Consider the following 19,906-nt stretch of genomic DNA (forward strand, 5'->3'; position numbering starts at 1 on the left):
AGTCTGTCTGTCTTTCAGTCTGCCGGCCGGCCGGCCTGCCTGTCAGTCAGTCAGTCAGTCTGTCTGTCAGTCTGCCGGCCTGTCTGTCTGTCTGTCTCGGTGGGTCGGTCAAGCCCCCTTTCCTCCCTCCCTCCCTCCCTCCCTCCCTCAGCAGCGCCCCGAGCGGGTCGATGCGGCTCGGCGCTCGCTCGGCCATGCCTGTTGCCTCGGAGAAGGGGTGGGGCCGAGCCCGCCCAGTGCCTTTCCCGCCTCCATCTCGGCGCGCGCGAACCGCTCCGCGCGTGGGACGTTACCGTTCCCCCTCTTCCCTTCCCTGTGAGGCGATGGTGAGTGCCGGGGCGGGCGGGGGGCGCCGGGCCGGACCTGCGGGGCTGTGCGGCTCCCCGGCCTCGCTGCCCCCTCAGGCTGTGTGCTGTGCCTCTCTTCCAGAGGAGGAGCCTGGCCCCCAGCCAGCTGGCCAAGAGGAAGGCGGGCGACGAGGAGGAGGAGGAGGACCGGCACCTCCCGACGGTGAGCGAAGTGCCCCGGACGTAGCGGCCTCGGAGGGGAGGGAGGGGAACGCCCGCGCGTTGGGGCGGGCTCAGCCCCTTGTGGCACCCGGGGCCTCCGCAGCCATGGGCAGGGGGATGCGGTGCGGGGTGGCGGCGGACTCGCCGCTGCCGAGTCAGTCCCTGGAGGTTGTTATCGTGCCCGTCTTCTGGGGACTGAGGATCAGACCCCGAGTTTATGCTGTTTTCACCAGTTGGGAGAAGACTTGTGTCTGGGCATGTAGTTGGTAGAACTTCATCATGTACAGATGATGCTTCGCAACTATGGAAAACGCTGTCTGTGGGAGAGCTTCCAAGTGTTTTGTTTGAGGGCTGGTAACTAGGAACAGGTAGATGTTTAAGGCAAAACACAATGTTGTGATGCTATGTTCTGTGTCATACAGGTCAAAGAGTCTCACCTAGTGTTTTCTGTGTCACGTCCTTTCTTCTGTGCCAGCAAGTGGTCAAAGCCATGCCTCAATCTGAAGAGGACTGTGTTAAATCAGGAAATGGATCAATGACTTATTTATCTTCATGCCTTGCTAAGTGTCTGAAATTTAGGTTTCAGTGTGAGGCCTTTCACCTGCATAACAACAGATGCCATGGGAGCCTCTGGGGACTTTCATGTAGTTTGTTCCATGCTATTGACCCTTCCTTTTTTGTCCTTCTGCTTTCTGGGGGGGAGGGATGACAACAATAGGACAAATCTTAGCACAGACAAGCCTGCCCTTTTACAGGTTAGAAAGCAGTAGCTATTTTCTTAACTAGGAGAGTATTTTAACCTTCATGCAGGTCAAACTTTAGGTGACCTTGGTGGTGTTGCTGGTTCTGTCCTTTGGCAGTAGTGATGAGTGACGACTGTGTCTGTTCAGAGGTGCTCAGCTGGCTGGGTGGATTGCCTGTGTGGTTAGGTGCTTACTGAGTGTGACAGCGATGCATCTATCTTCTGGCCTCACCAGATGCCCCTGAGTTGTTTTGTCTTGGTTCTGTTTTTCAGACTCGTAAGAGGCAGAAGCCCGTCAGTGAGACGGAGAGTGGAGAATGTTACAGGTCGCCTTTCCGGAAACCCTTGGCTCAGCTGACCAACAGGCCTCACTGCCTGGATAGCAGTCAACATGTAAGTGGGTGTTACTGCTGGCATACCATAGCAGGTGGTTTGCATATGGAGCTCATTCATCAAGGGAGTCCAAGTGCTTCCATGGACTCATTTAATCAGAGGTGTTATGAAAGTGCCGCAGAGTCTTTAGGAGAGACCTCTGGCTAGCTCCAACCATGTTTAATGTTGAAGGAGGTGAGGTGGGGGAATTTTCTATAATGGAAATCCTGAATAAGAGAGTTCTTGTGGGGTCTAGGTGAAGGACGGTGCCCAGGGATGTGGGTAGCTTTCCACACAGATAGCTCACGTGCTGTCTGCTTGCTTGGTTCTCTCTGGGCTTCCGCTGCTGGAGACCAGGTGCTTGACTGGCTGCATGCTTGCTGGTCTGGAATGGATGTTTCTGCAATGGTAACCCAGCTCCTTTACAGGAAATGAATTGCCTGAATGAATTACCAAGGTGGGGGAAGCAATGGCATTTAAAGAAGTGAATAATGCCAGTGGGTTTGAGAAGATGGGAGTTATGAAAAATCAATTTCACACATTAGAAAACCCAAAGGAAAATGGTTTTGAAAAGCAGAGTTGGGGGGGGGGAATTGTCCTGGTTTGTTACTTTCTTCCTTTTGGATACTCTTGAAAATAGTTGGAATTGAAGCTTGAATAGATTGAATAGAGGGACTTTAAGCACTTGGCAAAATTGAGCTCTCAAAAAAATGTCCTGGGTTTGCCTTCTTGAGCAGTCTCTGATTTCAGACTTAAGTGTGTTTTCTTTCTGAATTCCTAGGAGGCTTTTATCCGCAGCATTTTGTCCAAACCCTTCAAAGTCCCCATTCCAAATTATAAAGGTAAGATGAGGAGGTTTAAGGATTGTCTGTGTTGACTGACTCGGGTAAAACAGATGATGCTCAGGCCTGTCAAATATATCTGTGGGGATTATTGTTATTTTTTGCACTGATGCATATGTTCCAGAAATCCTGACTTAATTTTGAAAGAAAAATACCAGCACATTAGCAAAGTCTTCATATTTCTCACTAGTGTTTAGTTTGGATAATCCCATATTTCAGAGTTGGATTTTGTATTCTTACTGCTATGTATTTGATGTAGTGCCAGAAGATTGTACACCATATCGCATATACAAAAGTAGATGAATTCCAAGCGATGAAGGTTTACCATCTAAATAATATCCTAATGATACTAACAGACAGAAGGCTGTAGGTGAAAAAGATAGCATGTGCCAGTTTTCTTTCTACTTGGCTTGGTGCGTTGAGTCTCAAGGTGATCTTCAAAGCAAGGCAGTTTTGAAGTTTAAAGCCTCAGCTGTTTGAATCAGTGAAACACGAGATCTTAGAAACAAACGGGCCTGTTCTAGTCCCTTTTTCCCCTTCACCATCCAGCTGAAAAATTCAAATGCAGATCAACCACTTTCACTCAAACTTTAGTTATAAAAATATGTCTGTAGGCAGACACTGACTATGAAATGACAAGCCCCAAAAGAGTTTGACAAAGTTAGCTTGCGGAAAAGCAGATTTGTCAGGAATCTGAAACAGAACTGTAACTGGGGAAGCTGCTTTCTGTGACTGTAATCTTCCTCTTTTAATTGGGAGATGAGGCTGTTTCATGTGCTCTTTTCTTGGTGTGCATGCACTGTTGCCTCAGCTTGTGATACACTTCGGTTTTGCAAGGAGCTTTAGCAAGCAGTGGGGAAATTGGCCCTGCTTGAATCTTTCCCAAGTAAAATCAATCCTGGGAACACAGTTGCCTGAGTTTTGATGGGAAAAGTGATTTCTTTGCATGTTCTTTTTATGTTCATCTCCATTCCAAAACTGTGACATCAAAATATAGTACTAGGAAAAGGAATTCATCCTTGGCTTCTGCTTTTCACAGAAATTGGCTCCAAGGCCAAACATCTACTATAGCTCAGCAGAGAGAAAATAATACCCTAGAGTAGGTAATGGCAGTATGGTGCTAACTGTGATACTGTAAAACTTCATCACTGTTAAAGATCAATTCCTGACCTTGCATAAAAGATACAACTCTGGCTAAGTCTGGGTTAGGTAATCCAAAAAGAGGATTTGACATTTGGGAATGTATTTATTGAGCTCCTGAGGTGTATGTTCTGGAATCCTCCTTGTCTGTCAAAAAACTAGAACAACAACCTTTGGGTACGAGGAGTAGCTCTGATGCCCAGAGATCACTGATGGAGACAATGTGCCTGTTTGTGGTTGGATGCCAGTGGCACAGGTCTGGGATGAAGCTGTCACTCACCTTGCAAGACGGCTTAAACTGTTGCGTGCCAGCGTATATGGCATCTGCTGCACCTAGTTGTACCTATTTTGGTGCACCCAGTGTGACGGGCAGCGCCATTGCTCCATCTTTGCCTCTGCTTCTTGTATTCTTTCTTGCCGCAGAGCTACCCACTGTGTGCTGACAGAGTGCTGCCAAACAACCACCCTGCGTGGGTTTGCTGTCTCCACCAGCTGTGCCTGCATCTCCACTCCAGCACCCAATTAATTCACTCAGACTCTTTAAATCAGGCTCTTTTGCAAGGCTCTGCTTTCTTCCAGGAAGCAGTTGTTCTTTGAGTTGTCCCTTTGTTTACTTTCAGGGCCATTGGGCTTGCGCGCGCTGGGTATCAAACGAGCAGGGCTGAGGAACCCGCTCCATGACCCTTTTGAGGAAGGAGCTCTGGTCCTGTATGAGCCCCCGCTGCTGAGTGCCCACGACCAGCTGAAAATAGACAAGTGAGTCATCACCTGGCACAAATGCTTCAGCTCTGACCTTGTACGTGTAGGTTTGTGTGCTTTCTTCCCAAAAAAGTGTCTGAGCTGGGGTCTGAACATCAAGTGAAGTTTGGTTCCAAGTATTCTGCCTCTGAATTGTTTCAGGTATGGTAACAATCAAAGAAGGAATGTACCCATGCTGGATTGTTTGTGTTCTTTCACCAGCTGTTTCATCTCCTGCTCATCAAAAACTTAAACTTGTTGCAGGGAATGAGGATGCACACATGGAGAAACTGCTTAGAAAATCTTATGGCTTAGTTGTTAGTCAGGGAACATCAGCATCTAGGGACCTGCAAAAGGAGATGACTGACAGTCAAATGTTAGGCTGCCTAATGGTTTTTATTCTGAAGTAGTTCCTTTTGTGCTGCTGTTATAACTTAAAAGGGCTGTCAGCTGGATCTTCATGGACAGAGGAGGGGGTTCCTCTCTCCAGTAATGTAGTTACAATATTGTTATTGAAACAAGGAAAATAATAATGATTTTTAAACTATGTCTCTGAACCACATTCTGCCCTTGTTTTAACCACAACCCAAATAGATGTTTTCACTGATGTTTTAGATTGTAGATCAGGACCCTGTGACTTGATTCTCAAAACTGAATTAATCCATTTTTCGCTTTCTTGTTGGCAGTTGCTTCCCTCATGCCACTGGGGAGTCCTCAGTATAGGAGTGAGATTTTTAAAAAAACCTAAACATATGCTGTGCTGAGTTCATTAATCGCACTGTCTTCTTCCTTGACTGCCTCCTGCAGGGACAAAGCACCTGTCCATGTTGTGGTGGATCCTGTCCTCAGTCGTGTTTTACGGCCCCATCAGAGAGAAGTAAGTTTTCCACTGGGACCTGGGAGAATGGCTGGAGAAATTGATGCTTTTCAAAAAGCTGTAGTTCCTTTGCTGGAATTGTTACCCACCAACTGTGACAGTCAAACAGACTCTAGTCTGTTGCAAATACAAAGTGAAACATTTGTTTTAATCATCCTCTTAGAGGTTTGAATGCTGCAAGTATTCTCTGTTCCGTGTTAAGCAAGAGGACATGCTGGGAGTATTACAGCAGTCCTGTTTGTCCTTAAAAATGTGGAAATTTACTGCTTGCTTGTGGGTGAGAACTTTCTCTTCTCTTGTCTCTGATCAATCAGAGTTAGAGCGCTCCCAGCCTAAACGTGATGCTGCCTAATGCACAGGTGTGTTCCCTGTGTTTGTAGGTCAGGTCAGCTCATAGTGGAAACTGGGGAGTTTCTGTGACCGTTGTGCACTGGTTATAAAAGGCTGACTTGTGTCACCAATGATATCTTAGGAAAAGACCAGATTCTGCAGTGAGATGGGATCTTGCAGAGTCAGGGCTCAAAGTCCAGCCTTATTGTGAAGTCTGGAGAGGTAGCTCTGCTGAGTGGCACTCAGTGTGCAAGGTGATGGGATAGAGTTGCAATAAATTATGTTGCAGCCCAGTCTTGAGTCGGGCAGGGCAGACTGTCCACCACTGTGTTTTGCTGGTCGGCAGAATTAATTGAATCTGCAGTCTGAGCAAGGAAACGCTAAGGCTCTTCTTTCTAGTACGATGGTTCCCAACACAGTGTGGAGTAGATTCCTACTTCATTGTGTTTTATTTGGAGGCTACCCTTTGTAGGTATGAACTGTCTGTGACCTATGTAGACTTGGAATTTGCCAGAAGCAAGTGCTGAAAAACATTTTATGTCATAAATATTTGCAACATCACAATATCGAACCAGTGTGTACTAATCTCCAAATATCTAACATAGGTATCTGGACAGTTGGAAGTTCATCACCGATGCAGTATGTTATCATTTAAGCCTAGAGGCAGCACAGATGGAAGCTGTGATTGCTGATCTTGCAGGCTAAGCGGGTCAAGCTGGATGTGTCCCTGCATGGGAGATCTTTAGATGGCTCTGGAAGCGCTGTAGGCTGCTCCTAGCTTGTACTTTTATCTCTGAATTGGTACTGAACCTGTGACCCAGTGTAATGCTTGTCTCTGGCTACATAGCTGGAGGCACTCTGCTTTTGGGTTAAGACGCTGCCTGCTGATGCTTTTGTCAAGTAATGATAGTTATGTTGGTGTCCTAGGCACGCTGTTTTTTTGACAGCTAGATATCTCTGATAAAGCAGTCTCTGTTCTAGTCTGACTAGTAAGTTTTTGCCTGCTAAAATTCCTATGCTGCTTTATTCAGGTGATGCTCCCAGACTGTTGGACAGCTTTGCTCTGTCTCTGTCATGTCTTTTGCCCAGTTGCTGGGAGGTTACCCAACTGGATCCCCAGCCGAATGCACTCTTCTAGTCAGTAACGTATTTCATAATTGTTCAACTGGCCTAAATAAACTTCATTAACTTCTTGTTAAGGGCCTAAGAAAGAAAGAAAAGGACTTGATAGTGCAAGTGAAGGTGCTCCATCTTTCAGTCCTAAATAGTGGAGCACAGAGGGGTGAATCCATCCAGGTGTGTTCGGCTGTGACCCTCAATCCCTGCTCTGTTGGCACAATGCAGGGAGCTTGTACATTCCCAGGACAATGCCCCGTTTTTTTCTGACACTCTATCATCATGTGATAGAGGAACATTTTTTGTTCTTTCCCCTTTTATCTGTGTTGGTAATGTGTCAGAGCCTAATGCAGGGCTGAGCTCTTCTCCCCATGTGATGTGGGCTATAACCTCAGCCCTGTTTCTTCTCTGAAGTTAAATCTGCTTTGGACCTTGAGCCCCCAGGTGAGTCATCATGCTTCTAGGCAGAAGCGATGAGGGCTGCTGAGGGTATTCTGGGAGTTAATCAGGCAGCAGAAACAATTCTGCTCTCTCTATGATTCTGTGTTTTTAAAACTACCTAATTGGGTGGTGTTAAGATGATTAACCTGTTTGCAGTGATTGATGCAGGTTAGCTGATGGCCTGGGCCTATCTAATGCAGCCAAGGGTAGAAATGTCTGGGAATTCATGTCAGGAAGCAAGTTGTAATTGTACAGTTAAAATGTAGTAGGATTTTGTGCATGTTATGAGGTACGTGTTGGCACCAGTAATGTTGTTCCAAACCAGATGCGGCTGCATTTTAGCTGCGTCTTGGGTGATTTCCCTCTGTCTCATTAGAACACTGCATGTCCCCAGGGATGTGCTACGCAGATTTGCTGTTTGTTATAGTATCAGTCCTGTGTGTTGCGGTAATGAAGCTGTAATGAAGTTGTCATTCTGCTGATGTCCCCGTCCTGCTCTGAGAGAACAATTTTTTCACAGGGAGTGAAATTCCTCTGGGACTGTGTGACGAGCCGGCGGATCCCTGGGAGTCACGGCTGTATCATGGCAGATGAAATGGGGCTGGGCAAAACCCTGCAGTGCATCACACTCATGTGGACGCTTCTCCGGCAAAGTCCAGACTGCAAGCCTGAAATTGAGAAAGCCATGGTGGTGTCTCCCTCCAGCCTGGTGAGAAACTGGTACAATGAAGTAGAGAAATGGCTGGGGGGAAGGATCCAGCCGCTGGCCATTGATGGAGGCTCCAAAGAAGAGATTGACCGTAAACTAGGTACAGAAATGTTTGCAAATGGTGCGGTTGGCTGGCTTAGGTCAAAATCTTGCATTGGAAGAAGCCTACAGCAGCTGATGTGAACATCTCTGAGCTGTCATTAGAGCTCTGGAGAGTGATTAAAGTCTCTCCACTAACATGTGCCTCTTCTTTGCTCCAGCCAGAAGCCAGGAAAGGAGTGGGCAGAGGTGGGAGGGGGATGGAAATGGGGCCAGTTGTCGGGAAAGGAGCATGGGTATACGTGGGTGGAAGGGATGCTACAGAGTAATTGAAACAGACAGGTTTTCCTAGATTTTTAAGGCAAAAGTTTTGACTAGAGAACTTGAACCCTTTTCTATTAGTTTTCCTCATCCATCTTTTTTCCTTTTCCGTTTCCATCTGCAGTTGGCTTTATGAACCAGCGTGGCCTGCGAGTGCCTTCACCGATCCTGATCATCTCCTATGAGACCTTCCGACTTCATGCCGAGGCATTACAGAAGGGCAGTGTTGGGCTGGTCATATGTGATGAGGTACAGGGGAACCTTTAAGGGTAATCTGTTCCCAGTAGTTTTTCCCAGATCTCAAGAAACTAACTCAGCTTTTTGAAAAGGGGAGAGGGCAGTGGGAAACAAGGTTTAGCTGTGGACAGGACTCTGGTATTTGAGAGGCTCTGGGTAAACTACTTGTCCATACTGGGTAAGCCTGAACAAGAGAGGGTGTTTTCAGGATCAGAGATAGGAAGAAAATCCAGGTGGTGGTAACTGTGGCCAGTTTGTAGGTCCCTGGCAGGGTGGGGGCACCTATTAGGGCTCTCTGTGTGAAATATGTAGCAGAAAGGAGGTCTGCTGCCTGTCTGACTCTGGAAGAGGCCTTACTCTGTTGGGATGGTAGTGCCCTGGCTCGCTGATCTGGTTTTCCTTTGTTCGTGTCTGTCTGTGCTAAAGTGGTAAGTACTTTCTGTTTGGCCTGGCCTCATGTTCTGCCCAGTAATTTTTAAATTGGCTCTGTTTTGAACAAGAGGTTGGACTGGAGACTCCTGAGGTTTCTCCCACCCTAAATGATTCTGTGATTGAGCATGCTCTTGTGTGTAGTGTTGGCTGCTGTCAGCCACTTTATCTGGCCATCTTACTCCGTGCTTGTGGCGGAGTTTGAAGGGCACTCCTGTGGCAGGACACACTTCCTCTGTCTGTAGTCTCCTGCTTGGGGCAGAGGTAGGAGAGCTGGGTGAGGAGTTACTTCATGTGCTGCTTGTTCAAGAGGAGACAGACCCAGCTTGACTCCTGGCTTGCTGACTGCTGGGTCTAGCTTTGCCAAGCCTGTGTTGTCAGGCTCTGCTTTCGCATGGCTGAAATGGAATTGTTTTTTCATTGATCGTTCCCTATTTGTGGTTATAGGTAGTGAGAGCCAGAGATGCTCTGAAGGACAAAATAAAGCAAATGCCCTCTGCCTCTTTGAAACGATCAAGCTGGGGGCCTCAGCCTGCTGAGGTGTCCTCTGCTGCCGGCTAGAGGGGATTTGTTAAATAGTGGTGCCACCCAGTGGTTTGGTTTTGTGTTTGTTAGAACGGTGTTAAGAGGAGCTTAAAAAGTGTGAGGAGCATCCTCACAAGCATAACTCCTGTCCACCTTTTATCTACCAGGTCCGTGACTGCCCACACCTCTCAGTGCCCCTGGGGTGGGGCCAGCAGCTAGGGATGTTGGGAATGCAGGTCCTTGGCCTTGTGTCTTCTGTATATTTCAAATAAATGCTCGGCTCTGCAGTGCTCTGGCACTTACAAAAAGCATGTCATCACTTAAGCTTTGTCCTACAGCATAGCACTCAGATGCTAATAAAGTTGCTTTTCCCAGGCATAGGAAATGGGGCCTGTATTCAGATTACCCCTGTTAGAGGTGCAGAACCTATTTTTATTAGTGTGCAAAGGCCTGGCAATCCTGGATGTAGGTGGTCTGAATGGCTTGTGATCTTGACCTTGGGTGATGCAATGTTACTGGTGCAGAGTTCAGTGCCTGGTGTTGGTAGCTGAAAACATCCCCATCATTGAACAGGAAACCATTCTCATCGTTAGACCACATGGTGGTTGTTATTTTCATGGTAGGCCCTCTTGCCTGGGTGTGATTCAGGTGTTCCTGGTCCAGGAAGCTTGTAATGTCACGTTTCCTCATGTTACTGCTTCAGGTTTCCCACCAGATTCTTGCCTTTGAAAGAAATCTGTTGCAATAGTTGAATACACATCCATAACTTAGTCCATCTACCAGGAATGGGAAAAGTGGTGAGATGCCTTGTGGGGCATACAGCATGTCAGTGTTGATGGGGATCTCCAAGCTGCTTCCCATCAGGACCACTGGATTTATCACTTTAATTCCTTTTTTCTTTTTTCAAAGGGCCATAGACTGAAGAACTCTGAGAACCAAACATACCAGGCTCTCAACAGCTTAAATACACCTCGACGAGTCCTTATCTCAGGCACCCCCATTCAGAATGACCTGCTTGAATATTTCAGCCTAGTGCATTTCGTCAATTCAGGCATTCTAGGTAAGAAGTGAATGTGTGAGACATATGCGGGAGGGGGAGGTTGCTGGCAGTGCCAGTGAAAGCAACAATCAAGATGTTAGAGGGAAGGTCGTGTACAGGTTGGAGATTTATTGTCCTTCAGTTTGTATCCAGAAAGTCTAGATCAGAGTCCTCTGTTCTAGAGGCTGGATATCATCAGAGCTCTGTTTCAAGAGGATTGTAATTTAAAGTACACCGATCTAACAGGTATTTTGGAAGGGGAATTAATAATTAAGGTAAAATAATTTATCTTGTGATCTTGTGTAGCTATACCGGTCAGCCAAAATGTCCGCGTAGGCTAGGAGTTACTCTGACAATAAGCCCTTGGAGATACTGTAGGAGTTGCTGGGCAGGAAGAGCCTGCTTGTAATCGTACTTCCCACAGCACTCCCAGGCAATAGCAAATTCAGAAATCTAAGCCAGGAATGATGTCTTTTAGGAGAGGGTCCGTGGAGAGGAGGGTTTGACATGACATGCTCTCTGCATTGAGCACCAAGACAGCCTGGTAGACAGCTTTTCCCTCTTCCCTCTCTTGTATCCATCTGCACAGGAGGTTGAAGTGCCTGGTGCAAGGCGGAATGGTGTACCTTGTGGCAGAGTTAGGCAACAAAGCCTGAATTTCTGGCAGTCTGCCATTCTACTTCCAGGTAATCTGAGAGAAAGCTGGGGGTGACGTCTAGCATGTGGAGTTAAGAGTGCTCTTGTGCTTTAAGGCAAAGGACGCCTGTGAATATGGGGTTAACTTCATCTGAGAGAGAATAAGAGTCTGGAGGTGAGATACTGATTAGTGTGAGTTTTCAGTGAGTTTCTACAATTGCTAGTAGCAGACTGAAATATTGTATCTCTGACTCCTATGCCCTGCTTATGTCTGCAAGCTCTGTTTTAATTTTAAAAGCAAAGTAGTCTTTGCATCCTCTCCTGCATCACTGGGTTACAAGCAGGTCTGTTGCTTTCCAGTGTGGAGCAGCTTGGCTTTGTCAAGAGAAGTCATTTTTTTCTGTCAAGGAATGGAAATAATCTGTAAATCATGCCCTTGTTGCTACAACTCACCACCCATGTTTGTCTCAGATTGTTTGGCGTCCAGTCCAAGAGGCTTCTCATTAATTCTAGTGCATGCACAACTCAGATTCTTAGTCTTAGAAGCAGCATTAGGGCTGTATCACTTTCTGTTCATCTGTTCTGCCCCCAGGATTTCTCAAGGAAAGGATGAGATGGGGTGGTAGATGTTCTACATCCACTTTTTCCATGTGCTTCAATTTTGGGTAGTTATTACAGGGAGCTGATGTGATTTCTCCTGCCTGCTTGACGTGTACTTTGGGCAAGGCTAGTCTCCCTGTGCTTCCAATTTGTCTCTTTCTGAGATGAGATTAATACTGTAAATACTGCCAGCAAAGCTGCATGCATGCAGAAGTCATTTTTCCCACTTTCAGCCTGTGACCAGTAATAAGCAACTGATTACAGATAATTTTGGAACAGGCACACATAATGCCTGTGCTATTGTTTGCAAGGACGAAATCTGGAAGTAAAAGTGTAGCTGGAATGGGAACAAAACCAGTACATGCTTGACTGGACTCAAGTTTAACTAAAATTGTATGACCTTTGGCAGTGCATTGTTGTTGGAGTACAAAATTATTTTCTGTTGTACAGATTTGCCTGTTTGAATCTTTCCTGGCTAGAAAGGAAAACAAACCATACTGATGGGGCAAGAGTTTCTTTTATCTGCTGGGCCCCATGCTTATGGTATGATAATGGGGGCAGTGGGGTACTAACCAAAATTTATTTGGTGGTAGTTGTCACCTTTTCACTTCTCTTTTGTACAGGGACTGCACAGGAATTTAAAAGACATTTTGAAATTCCCATCTTGAAAGGCAGAGATGCGGATGCAAGTGAAGCTGAGCGACACAAAGGAGAAGAGAGGCTTAAAGAGCTGATCAGTATTGTGAACAGGTGAACTTCATCCCTTGTCTCTTTGCAGAGCTTTTGCATAAACCCTTGGTATACACTGGTATGTTTCCAAATTACTGTTGTAGCTGTAATGAATTCTCTTGCCAGTTACGTCTATTCAGGAAGTGATTGTGCAAGTATTTATTGCCTAAGAAATCTACATAGCATGTAGCTTTACTCCTGAAAAATAGCACATTGAATTGGCACAGTTAGCTGCAGTCACCCGCAAGCAAACGTATGCAGATACTGAATCATGATTTGATTCTTATGTTTCTGTTTTCTCCTGGGATCTGAGGCAGCATTCTTTTATTTGTGTTAATGTAAATGCAGTGTAGACTGGCTCAGACTTGAGATCCATCCAGCCCAGATGTTGAGTGACAGATAGAAAGAGTATTAAGAATGTCACTCAGTTCTGCTGTTTGCCCAAGGCACAAAAAAGCCCAGATCACACTTTCATAGCTGTGTTGGCTCTGTAGGACTGTGATTAGACTACTAGTGTCAGAGATGTGACTTTTGATCTCCAGAAAACACCTCTGATGTAAAATGCTGTCTTATTTCTCTTTGGTTGATTTTTGGTATTTGTTTAAACCTGGTTTCTTTTCTCTTGAATACAACCAGTTTATCCACATCTGCTGGCAATCACTTGTCTCTCTCTAAGAACTCATACTAGAGACTCTTTTGAATTCCCAGCATTGCTGGTGTGTTCATTTTTTTCTTTTTTTTTTTTTTTTTTCAATCTGAGCTTTTGCAACCATCACAAATACAATCCTGCAGTTCATAGTCATGGTAAATTGAATTTCACGCTAAGTACAGCTTCTCTATAAAAACAGCCCTGATCTTGACTCAGGTCAGCTTGCAGAAGCCTAAGAGAAAGGAAAGGTTGGGAGGAGAAGAGCTTATTCCTTCTTGAGGTGCATTTATTTCTTTTTATAGTTGATGGAAAAGGGGTATAAAAGTGTGTTCAGGAATGCTTGTGTTGAGGTCTGTGTCCTTTCCTTTATTGTGCAACAGTCATGGTACACAAACAGGGAAGGTGAAGCACGTAGGTAGGAACAGATGAATCGGTTGAATTTGGTAGGAATTACAAATGAATGATGTAAAGGCATGTGGAATCATAGGTGTACGGCTGGAAAGGCCCTGGAGAAGGTGTCTAATATATCTTGCTGTTCTAAGGTAGAAGGTGTTAGATCTAAACTGTCCCTTACTTAAGCCCCACCCAGCACTGAAGACCTTATAAATTCCCCAGGACACCTTTTCCAGGGCATCACTGTCTTTGCAGTTAGAAAATGCTCCTAATGTGTAACATAAATCTTCCTTACTGCAGTTTAAGCCTGTTACTTTTCATCCTGCTGCTTATGGGTTTGGAGACCAGATTATTCCTTCCTTTGACAGATTTTGGGGCTGTCATATATCCCTGCTATCTTTCTTCTGTAGGTTTCATAATATCATATTTTCGATGTTGCCTGGCAGAACTGGGTTTCTGCATCTCTTTCTTATTCTGATTGCTCAGTGCAGCACTTTTTCTAGTCCATCCCATCTTTTCTAAAGTATGGTAGAGCTGCTTCATGGGGCGTTTCTAGAGCCCCAAAGGATATGCCCTTTGCTGAAATCTTTGGCCAGACAATGAAGCCATCTTGGCTGAGGATGGCTACTAAGTTATTACATGGGGAGCTGCCTGCTTGTGCTTTGGGTTATGTCCATAGTGTGTGGTGGTTAAATCCTGTCCTTGTTTGCTGTTCATGCTGCTGGTCTGTTGTAGCTCAAGTTGAGAATGCTTTTGGTAGTCTGAGGAAGAGCCGAGTTTCTCTCGTAAGGGACTTGGGCTCTGTTAGGTGGGATCATGCCTGATCCCTCCAAATCTCATGAACCAAATTTGGAAGCCTCACAAAGACAGTGGGTTTTATTGGGTTCTGTAGCGTGGGCTGATGAAGCCTCTCAGCATGGCTTCGTGTGGATGGTGGGTGTCTGGTCTTTGCCATGTGTTGGACTGTCACAGTCTTTTGGAGATAACGTATCGAAGGGACTGTGTTTTGAGCTCATGAGGAATAATAGTGATAAAACGGGGTTTTGATGTCATCCAAGCATCTGATCTTAATTTCCCTCCCTGCAGGTGTTTAATCCGAAGAACTTCAGACATCCTGTCCAAATACCTGCCAGTGAAGATTGAGCAGGTGGTCTGCTGCAGGTACCAAAAAGCATGTACTCTGCCTGGGAGATTGAAGGAGCAACAGGAAGGACTAAAACATTGCAAAAAGCCCTTCAGTACTTACAGTGACTGCTTCCCTCTAGGAATGAGATTGTAGCCATTGACAATATGTTGCTTTTCCTCCTGAAGCAAGGATGGACAACCCACAACTGGTGGTTCTGATAGCCAGCTGGTCTGCTCTGGGTAGCTGTGTACAGCAGAGCCTTGGGCTGTGCAGAGTATCTGCAAGCTTCTCTTCCAGCTCTGGACTGAGATAGCAATGGTCTGCCACAGCCTTGGAGGCAGTTCTAGGCTGTCCATGCTGTAGCTAAAAAAAATCAGGCTAAAAGGAATGCACTCTGTAGATAGAGGAGGAAGAAGCATGGGGCTGGTTTGGGCGTGGGCTGAGACTACAGAGCTCTTGTTCTGTTTCAGACTGACGCCTCTGCAGGCTGAGCTGTACAAGAACTTCCTGAAACAAGCCAAGCCAGTGGAGGAGCTGAAGGAGGGCAAAATCAGTGTGTCATCTCTCTCTTCCATCACGTCCTTGAAGAAGCTCTGCAATCGTGAGTCGTTCCACTCATGTAATGGGTTTGGGTTTTGCGCTGTTGGTGGGGTTTTTTGGGTCTCCTTTGTGCACCCCACAGTCCCTGAGCTCTGTTTGTTCCCCAGACCCTGCTCTTATCCATGATAAGTGTGTGGAAGAGGAAGAAGGTTTTATGGGAGCCCTGGACTTGTTCCCTGCTGGCTACAGCACCAAATCTGTGGAGCCCCAGCTTTCAGGTACTGTGGAACTCAAAAGTACAAATGTGCTGCCTAACACAGGCAACCATGAGACTGCATTTAGCATCTTATCAAGTGCCCCTCCAAGGTCTGGAATTTGGGAACTTCTGCTCTAGCTTTCTTCTTTCTTTCCTTTTTATCCAGGAAAGATGCTGGTTTTGGACTACATCCTTGCTGTTACAAAAAGCACCAGTAATGACAAGGTGGTTTTAGTGTCTAACTACACTCAGACACTGGACCTGTTTGAAAAGCTCTGCAGGAACAGGAGGTTTGTCTTTGGGCTTCGTTTGTTTAATCCTGCAAGACTGTACTTACAGCCTACACTGTAGAAGAAACTGGCTATTTCTAAAGTTTCTATCAACAGAAACTTGTGATCTGTCGTTTACCTCGGATGTTCCTGAATTTGAACTTAATGTGGCTGGTGCTTTGGCTACTGGGGTCACTCAGCAGAAAAGCTCTGGCCCTCTACAAAAGCTCCTAAAGCTCAGGCCCTCATTAGAAGGCTGTTTGTGAAAGATTTTTCTCTTTCAAGTAGGATGACCTAAAGGTCGCAGTCTGATTGTAGCAAATGCTGTATATTCTAGGTATTTATATGTCCGGCTGGATGGCACCATGTCCATTAAAAAGAGAGCGAAGATTGTAGAGCGATTCAACAGCCCCTCGGTAAGTAGAACCTGCCAGATCTGAGCAGCTGTGAGTAAAAGTATGGCTGCCTCTGCAGTTTAATCCAAGCCTGCTTTTTTTCCACAGAGCCCTGAGTTTATCTTCATGTTAAGCAGCAAAGCAGGTGGCTGTGGTTTGAATTTGATCGGGGCTAACAGACTGGTTATGTTTGACCCTGACTGGAATCCAGCTAATGACGAGCAGGCCATGGCTCGTGTGTGGCGGGATGGCCAGAAGAAGACATGCTATATCTATCGACTACTTTCAGTGAGTCTTACTCCTCTCACCTCCTCAACGTGGAGTTCATGGTGCCAGCCCAGACTGCGGCTGCTGTGATTGGGATCAGAGGGGGAAGAACCCTTTTATGTCAGTGACCAGAACTGATTGGAACTTAGTTGCTTCCTACCCTTAGATGTGTTGCCATGGAAAACCATGAAGGTTTGAGCTAGAGGGTCATTACTTCAAGCCTTAGTTTCTAATGGTGACTGGCTTCTGAGAAATAGAAACAACTGCAACTTTCCAGATCTGATGCTCCTTTGAAGTCATTTGGGCATCTGACTTCTTTAATGTTGTGGGATGTCTGATGCTGAAGTTGCGGTCTTTCAGTCTGGCTGAAGTCTGGTTTGGTTGGGTTTATTTGTACTTAATAAACAGCAAGTACATTCCCAGAATTACAGCAGCTTTTGGAATGGGGCTACCAGTTAGCAGGTGGGGTAACTGCTCTGTAAAGGAAAAGCCCGAAGGAGACTCATCTTTTCAGGCTACTTGTCTAGAAGTGCCAGTGATTACTGCTCAGAAATGTCCCCCCTCTGCCCTTGTTCACCTTATTAGTTCAGCCTGTGGGTGGGTTTGTTGTTGGTTTGGAGGGTTTTTTTGTAAGCTTGTGCTCCTTGATCAATTATTATTTTACTTTGACAAAGCAGATGTTCTTTGCCCATCTCTTCCTCACGGCGTTCCACTTTTTCTGTGACCTGGCTGCACCTGGAAGCAGGAAGGTCCTTTGCTTTCAGAACTAGCAAACCGGTCTGCAAATGATGACTAATCACCCTCCTCCTTTGTATTACATTTGTTTGCAAACCAAGCATTTTTCTCTTCGTGTTGCCTTAAAAATGTAGCCCATAGATGGGCTTTCTGCACATCTGTTCTAGAAGTAGTCATGTCCCTCCAGACAGCAGGCGTGATTGATCTGTGTGTGGGTGAACCAGCAAATTACTGCTGATGCTTGTGTCACCTAGGGCTGCCCTTGTTGCTGTATTTTAGGGGAAGTTGTGTTTGGGTTTTTTTGTGAGAGAGTGGCTGTAGCTGCTCAGCTCCTTTCCCTTCCTGTCAGCACAACCTGGTGCAATGTGCGAGCTCCAGCCACAAATGGCAGCTGCACTTCTTCCTCATCCATACATCCATTGGATCCTCTCCTTTAGCCACAGTGAAAGAGAAGAGAAGCAGAATTGGGTTAGATCAGCAACCAAGTAGGACGTGGTTAGAATGCAGCTAGTAAAACCTGCCTGTCATCTGTACTGGTCTGGCAAGGCACTAAATGGTCCTGACAGTTTACTGCCAGTTGATCTGTGACACTTTCCTGATGTAGTGTTCCTTTAACAAATGTCCCAACTGTGCTTCATTTCTGACCCCCTCTCCTGTAGACAGGGACCATAGAGGAGAAGATATTCCAGCGCCAGACCCACAAGAAGGCCCTCAGCAGCTGCGTGGTTGATGAAGAGCAGGATGTAGAAAGGCACTTCTCACTCGGGGAGCTGAAGGAGCTCTTCACATTGAATGAGACCACCACCAGTGACACCCATGACAAGTGAGTATACCGAATGACTAATGGATGGGGTCAGCAAAAAAAAACCCTCCACAGTTTGGCCTACTGATTCTGGGGTTCCTCAGGCAGCAGGAGGAAGCTTAGAGAGGGAGGGCCTCAAGTGTCTCTGCTTCTAAAGCTGTTAACCACCTGGAGATGAGCACTTCCTTGCTGTCCTCCCTTTTTGTTGTCTTGGAAAAGCTGTGCTGGCTGGACAGATGAGCAAACTATCTTTTTGCTGCCTGTGTTTGGAGGCTGTGAAATACTACACCTAGTGAAAAGAGAGAAAACGATCAAAGCTGTTCAAATTGGTGGAGCCCAACTTGGTTCTTCCTTGTTACTCTCTTCCTGGTAGTTTGTGACCTCCAAATGCTGAGCTGCTTCCTCTGCCAGGACTCCTCTATCTGCTAAGAATACATGAGGCCAGCCTAAGTGCTATTTTGGGGACTGAAAGAATTTTCTTCTCCATTCTCTGCCCTTCTCCCCTAACCCTGAGACCTGTGATATTGTAGCCACCAGAAGGAGGACAAGGAGTGCAGGAAAATGCTTCACTGTGATAGTTAAGTCTCTCAGTTCAGGCAAGAAGTGAAGAGGATTAGTTTTAAGCTGACTCAAAGCTTAGCTCTGTAGGTATCTGGTCTGCATGGCAACAAGCCTTGCTGGCAGGGCTGCTGCTGCTCTCTGTCTCCTTATGTGGCAGCTCAGCAAGCATCTCCAGAACAGCCTGAGCACAACCTGGTGGTGGGAGCTGGGATGGAGCGGTTTGGAGCATTGTGTGCTCTCTTGAACTCAATAAGACTGACGCAGCGCAAAGAATGTGTTAGCAGTGGGGATATTCACTTGAGATCTGCTCTAAGCAACATCCCTCACCTCTCAGGGGAAATTCCTGCTGAACTTCCTCTAGGTCCCACTGGACCATTCCCACATGGCTAAACATGGAGGGGGAGTGCCATTAGAAACAGAACCCTGGGGTTTCCAAAATGTGAGTCATTCCTTCTGTCATACATGCCAGAAGGCGGTTGTGTGTTCAAATTAAAGGTGGTAGTAATTCATCCTGTCTGAAAATCCAGTTGCCAGTGTTGCAGGTGAAGGGGAGTTAATCCAAATGTTACTGGGCTGCATTTTTAAACCACCTGTATGCTAAAGAAGCAGAGGAGCCTTGCACTGACCTTGTGCTGGCTCTGTTCCAGGATCAAGTGTCGTCGCTGTGTGAATGGCCACCAGGTACGGCCCCCTCCTGAAGGGTCTGACTGCACCTCTGACCTCTCCCAGTGGAACCACTGTGCCGATAAGCGGGGGCTGCAGGATTCCGTGCTGAAGGCTGCATGGGATGCTGCTGTCACCTTCACTTTCCATCATCACTCCCATGAGGAGCAGCGAGGGATTCCCTAACAGGTTACTGTCCCCTGTGGGGGCAAGGACAGGCTGCTGTGGCAGTCCACCCCACTTTAATCCCTTTCAGGGAAAGGGGCAGTGGGGAGCAGTACATGCTGGATTGTCGCGTGGCTGTGGTATAGCAGAACAGCGTGGTTTTGGAGAGGCTGGAAGGCCCTTAGCACTGGTCAGTCTACTGCAACAGCAAGGAATCTATGGCTTTTTCTCTGCTGTTCTCTTGTGTGCTTGAAAAACAGCCCTTTGTGAACTGGGAATAACTGGACCTTCTGTGCTTGATCAGATTCAGCACTGCTGCTTGTGCTGTTAGTGTCTGTGCCTTCCACTCAGCCAAGTTCTGCCTTCAGGTTTAAGTTAAGCCTGCAGTTACATAGCACTTGATGGGCACAGTCATGTTTTTTTCCTTGACAGCTCTAGCTTACAGCTGCTGATCAGAAACTTGCAGGATCCATTTCTGTTGTGAAATGTGAACCTTGCTGATTACTCGGGACCAAGAGGATTTATTCAAGGAAAAAAACATAATCAGCTTGTATGTTGAATATCTGGCCTGAAAGATCATGCAGGCAGTAAGAAATCAGGCTCTATTAAGGTAACTCTATTTCTAAAACCACTTGCTTTGTTATGGGCAGGATCCCCTGATCTAGCAATGTTTTAATTAGGTCACATTACAAGCCAGTAATAAAATTTACACTT

The 19,906-nt window shown here is 46.3% G+C and overlaps 1 protein-coding gene across 2 annotated transcripts; it reads left to right on the forward strand.

Moving 5' to 3' along the window:
- The first annotated feature begins 206 nt into the window (after positions 1 to 206).
- RAD54L (RAD54 like) lies at positions 207 to 19,898 on the forward strand. 2 transcript variants are annotated; one of them, XM_054833733.1, is made up of 18 exons: positions 207 to 326; positions 430 to 510; positions 1,525 to 1,644; positions 2,405 to 2,465; positions 4,226 to 4,361; positions 5,151 to 5,220; positions 7,628 to 7,916; positions 8,301 to 8,425; positions 10,277 to 10,427; positions 12,266 to 12,392; positions 14,500 to 14,574; positions 15,010 to 15,140; positions 15,247 to 15,357; positions 15,502 to 15,625; positions 15,942 to 16,020; positions 16,108 to 16,287; positions 17,661 to 17,824; positions 19,012 to 19,898. In XM_054833733.1, exons 1-18 carry the CDS (start codon positions 324 to 326, stop codon positions 19,211 to 19,213), a joined length of 2,229 nt encoding a protein of 742 aa, XP_054689708.1. In that variant the 5' UTR covers positions 207 to 323; the 3' UTR covers positions 19,214 to 19,898. The 2 variants fall into 2 exon arrangements, with proteins under 2 accessions (XP_054689708.1, XP_054689709.1); XM_054833734.1 differs by lacking the exons at positions 207 to 326; positions 430 to 510; positions 4,226 to 4,361 and having other exon boundaries at positions 1,601 to 1,644.
- The last annotated feature ends 8 nt before the right edge of the window (positions 19,899 to 19,906 follow it).

This window comes from Grus americana, chromosome 8 (genome assembly GCF_028858705.1).
Source record: "Grus americana isolate bGruAme1 chromosome 8, bGruAme1.mat, whole genome shotgun sequence".
In the NCBI taxonomy this organism is placed as follows: domain Eukaryota; kingdom Metazoa; phylum Chordata; class Aves; order Gruiformes; family Gruidae; genus Grus; species Grus americana.

Coding starts and splice junctions, on each gene's coding strand:
- RAD54L (XM_054833733.1), top strand. Junction 15,141..15,246: donor CTTGAAGAAGCTCTGCAATC/GTGAGTCGTTCC, acceptor TTTGTTCCCCAG/ACCCTGCTCTTATCCATGAT. Junction 16,288..17,660: donor ATATCTATCGACTACTTTCA/GTGAGTCTTACT, acceptor CCTCTCCTGTAG/ACAGGGACCATAGAGGAGAA.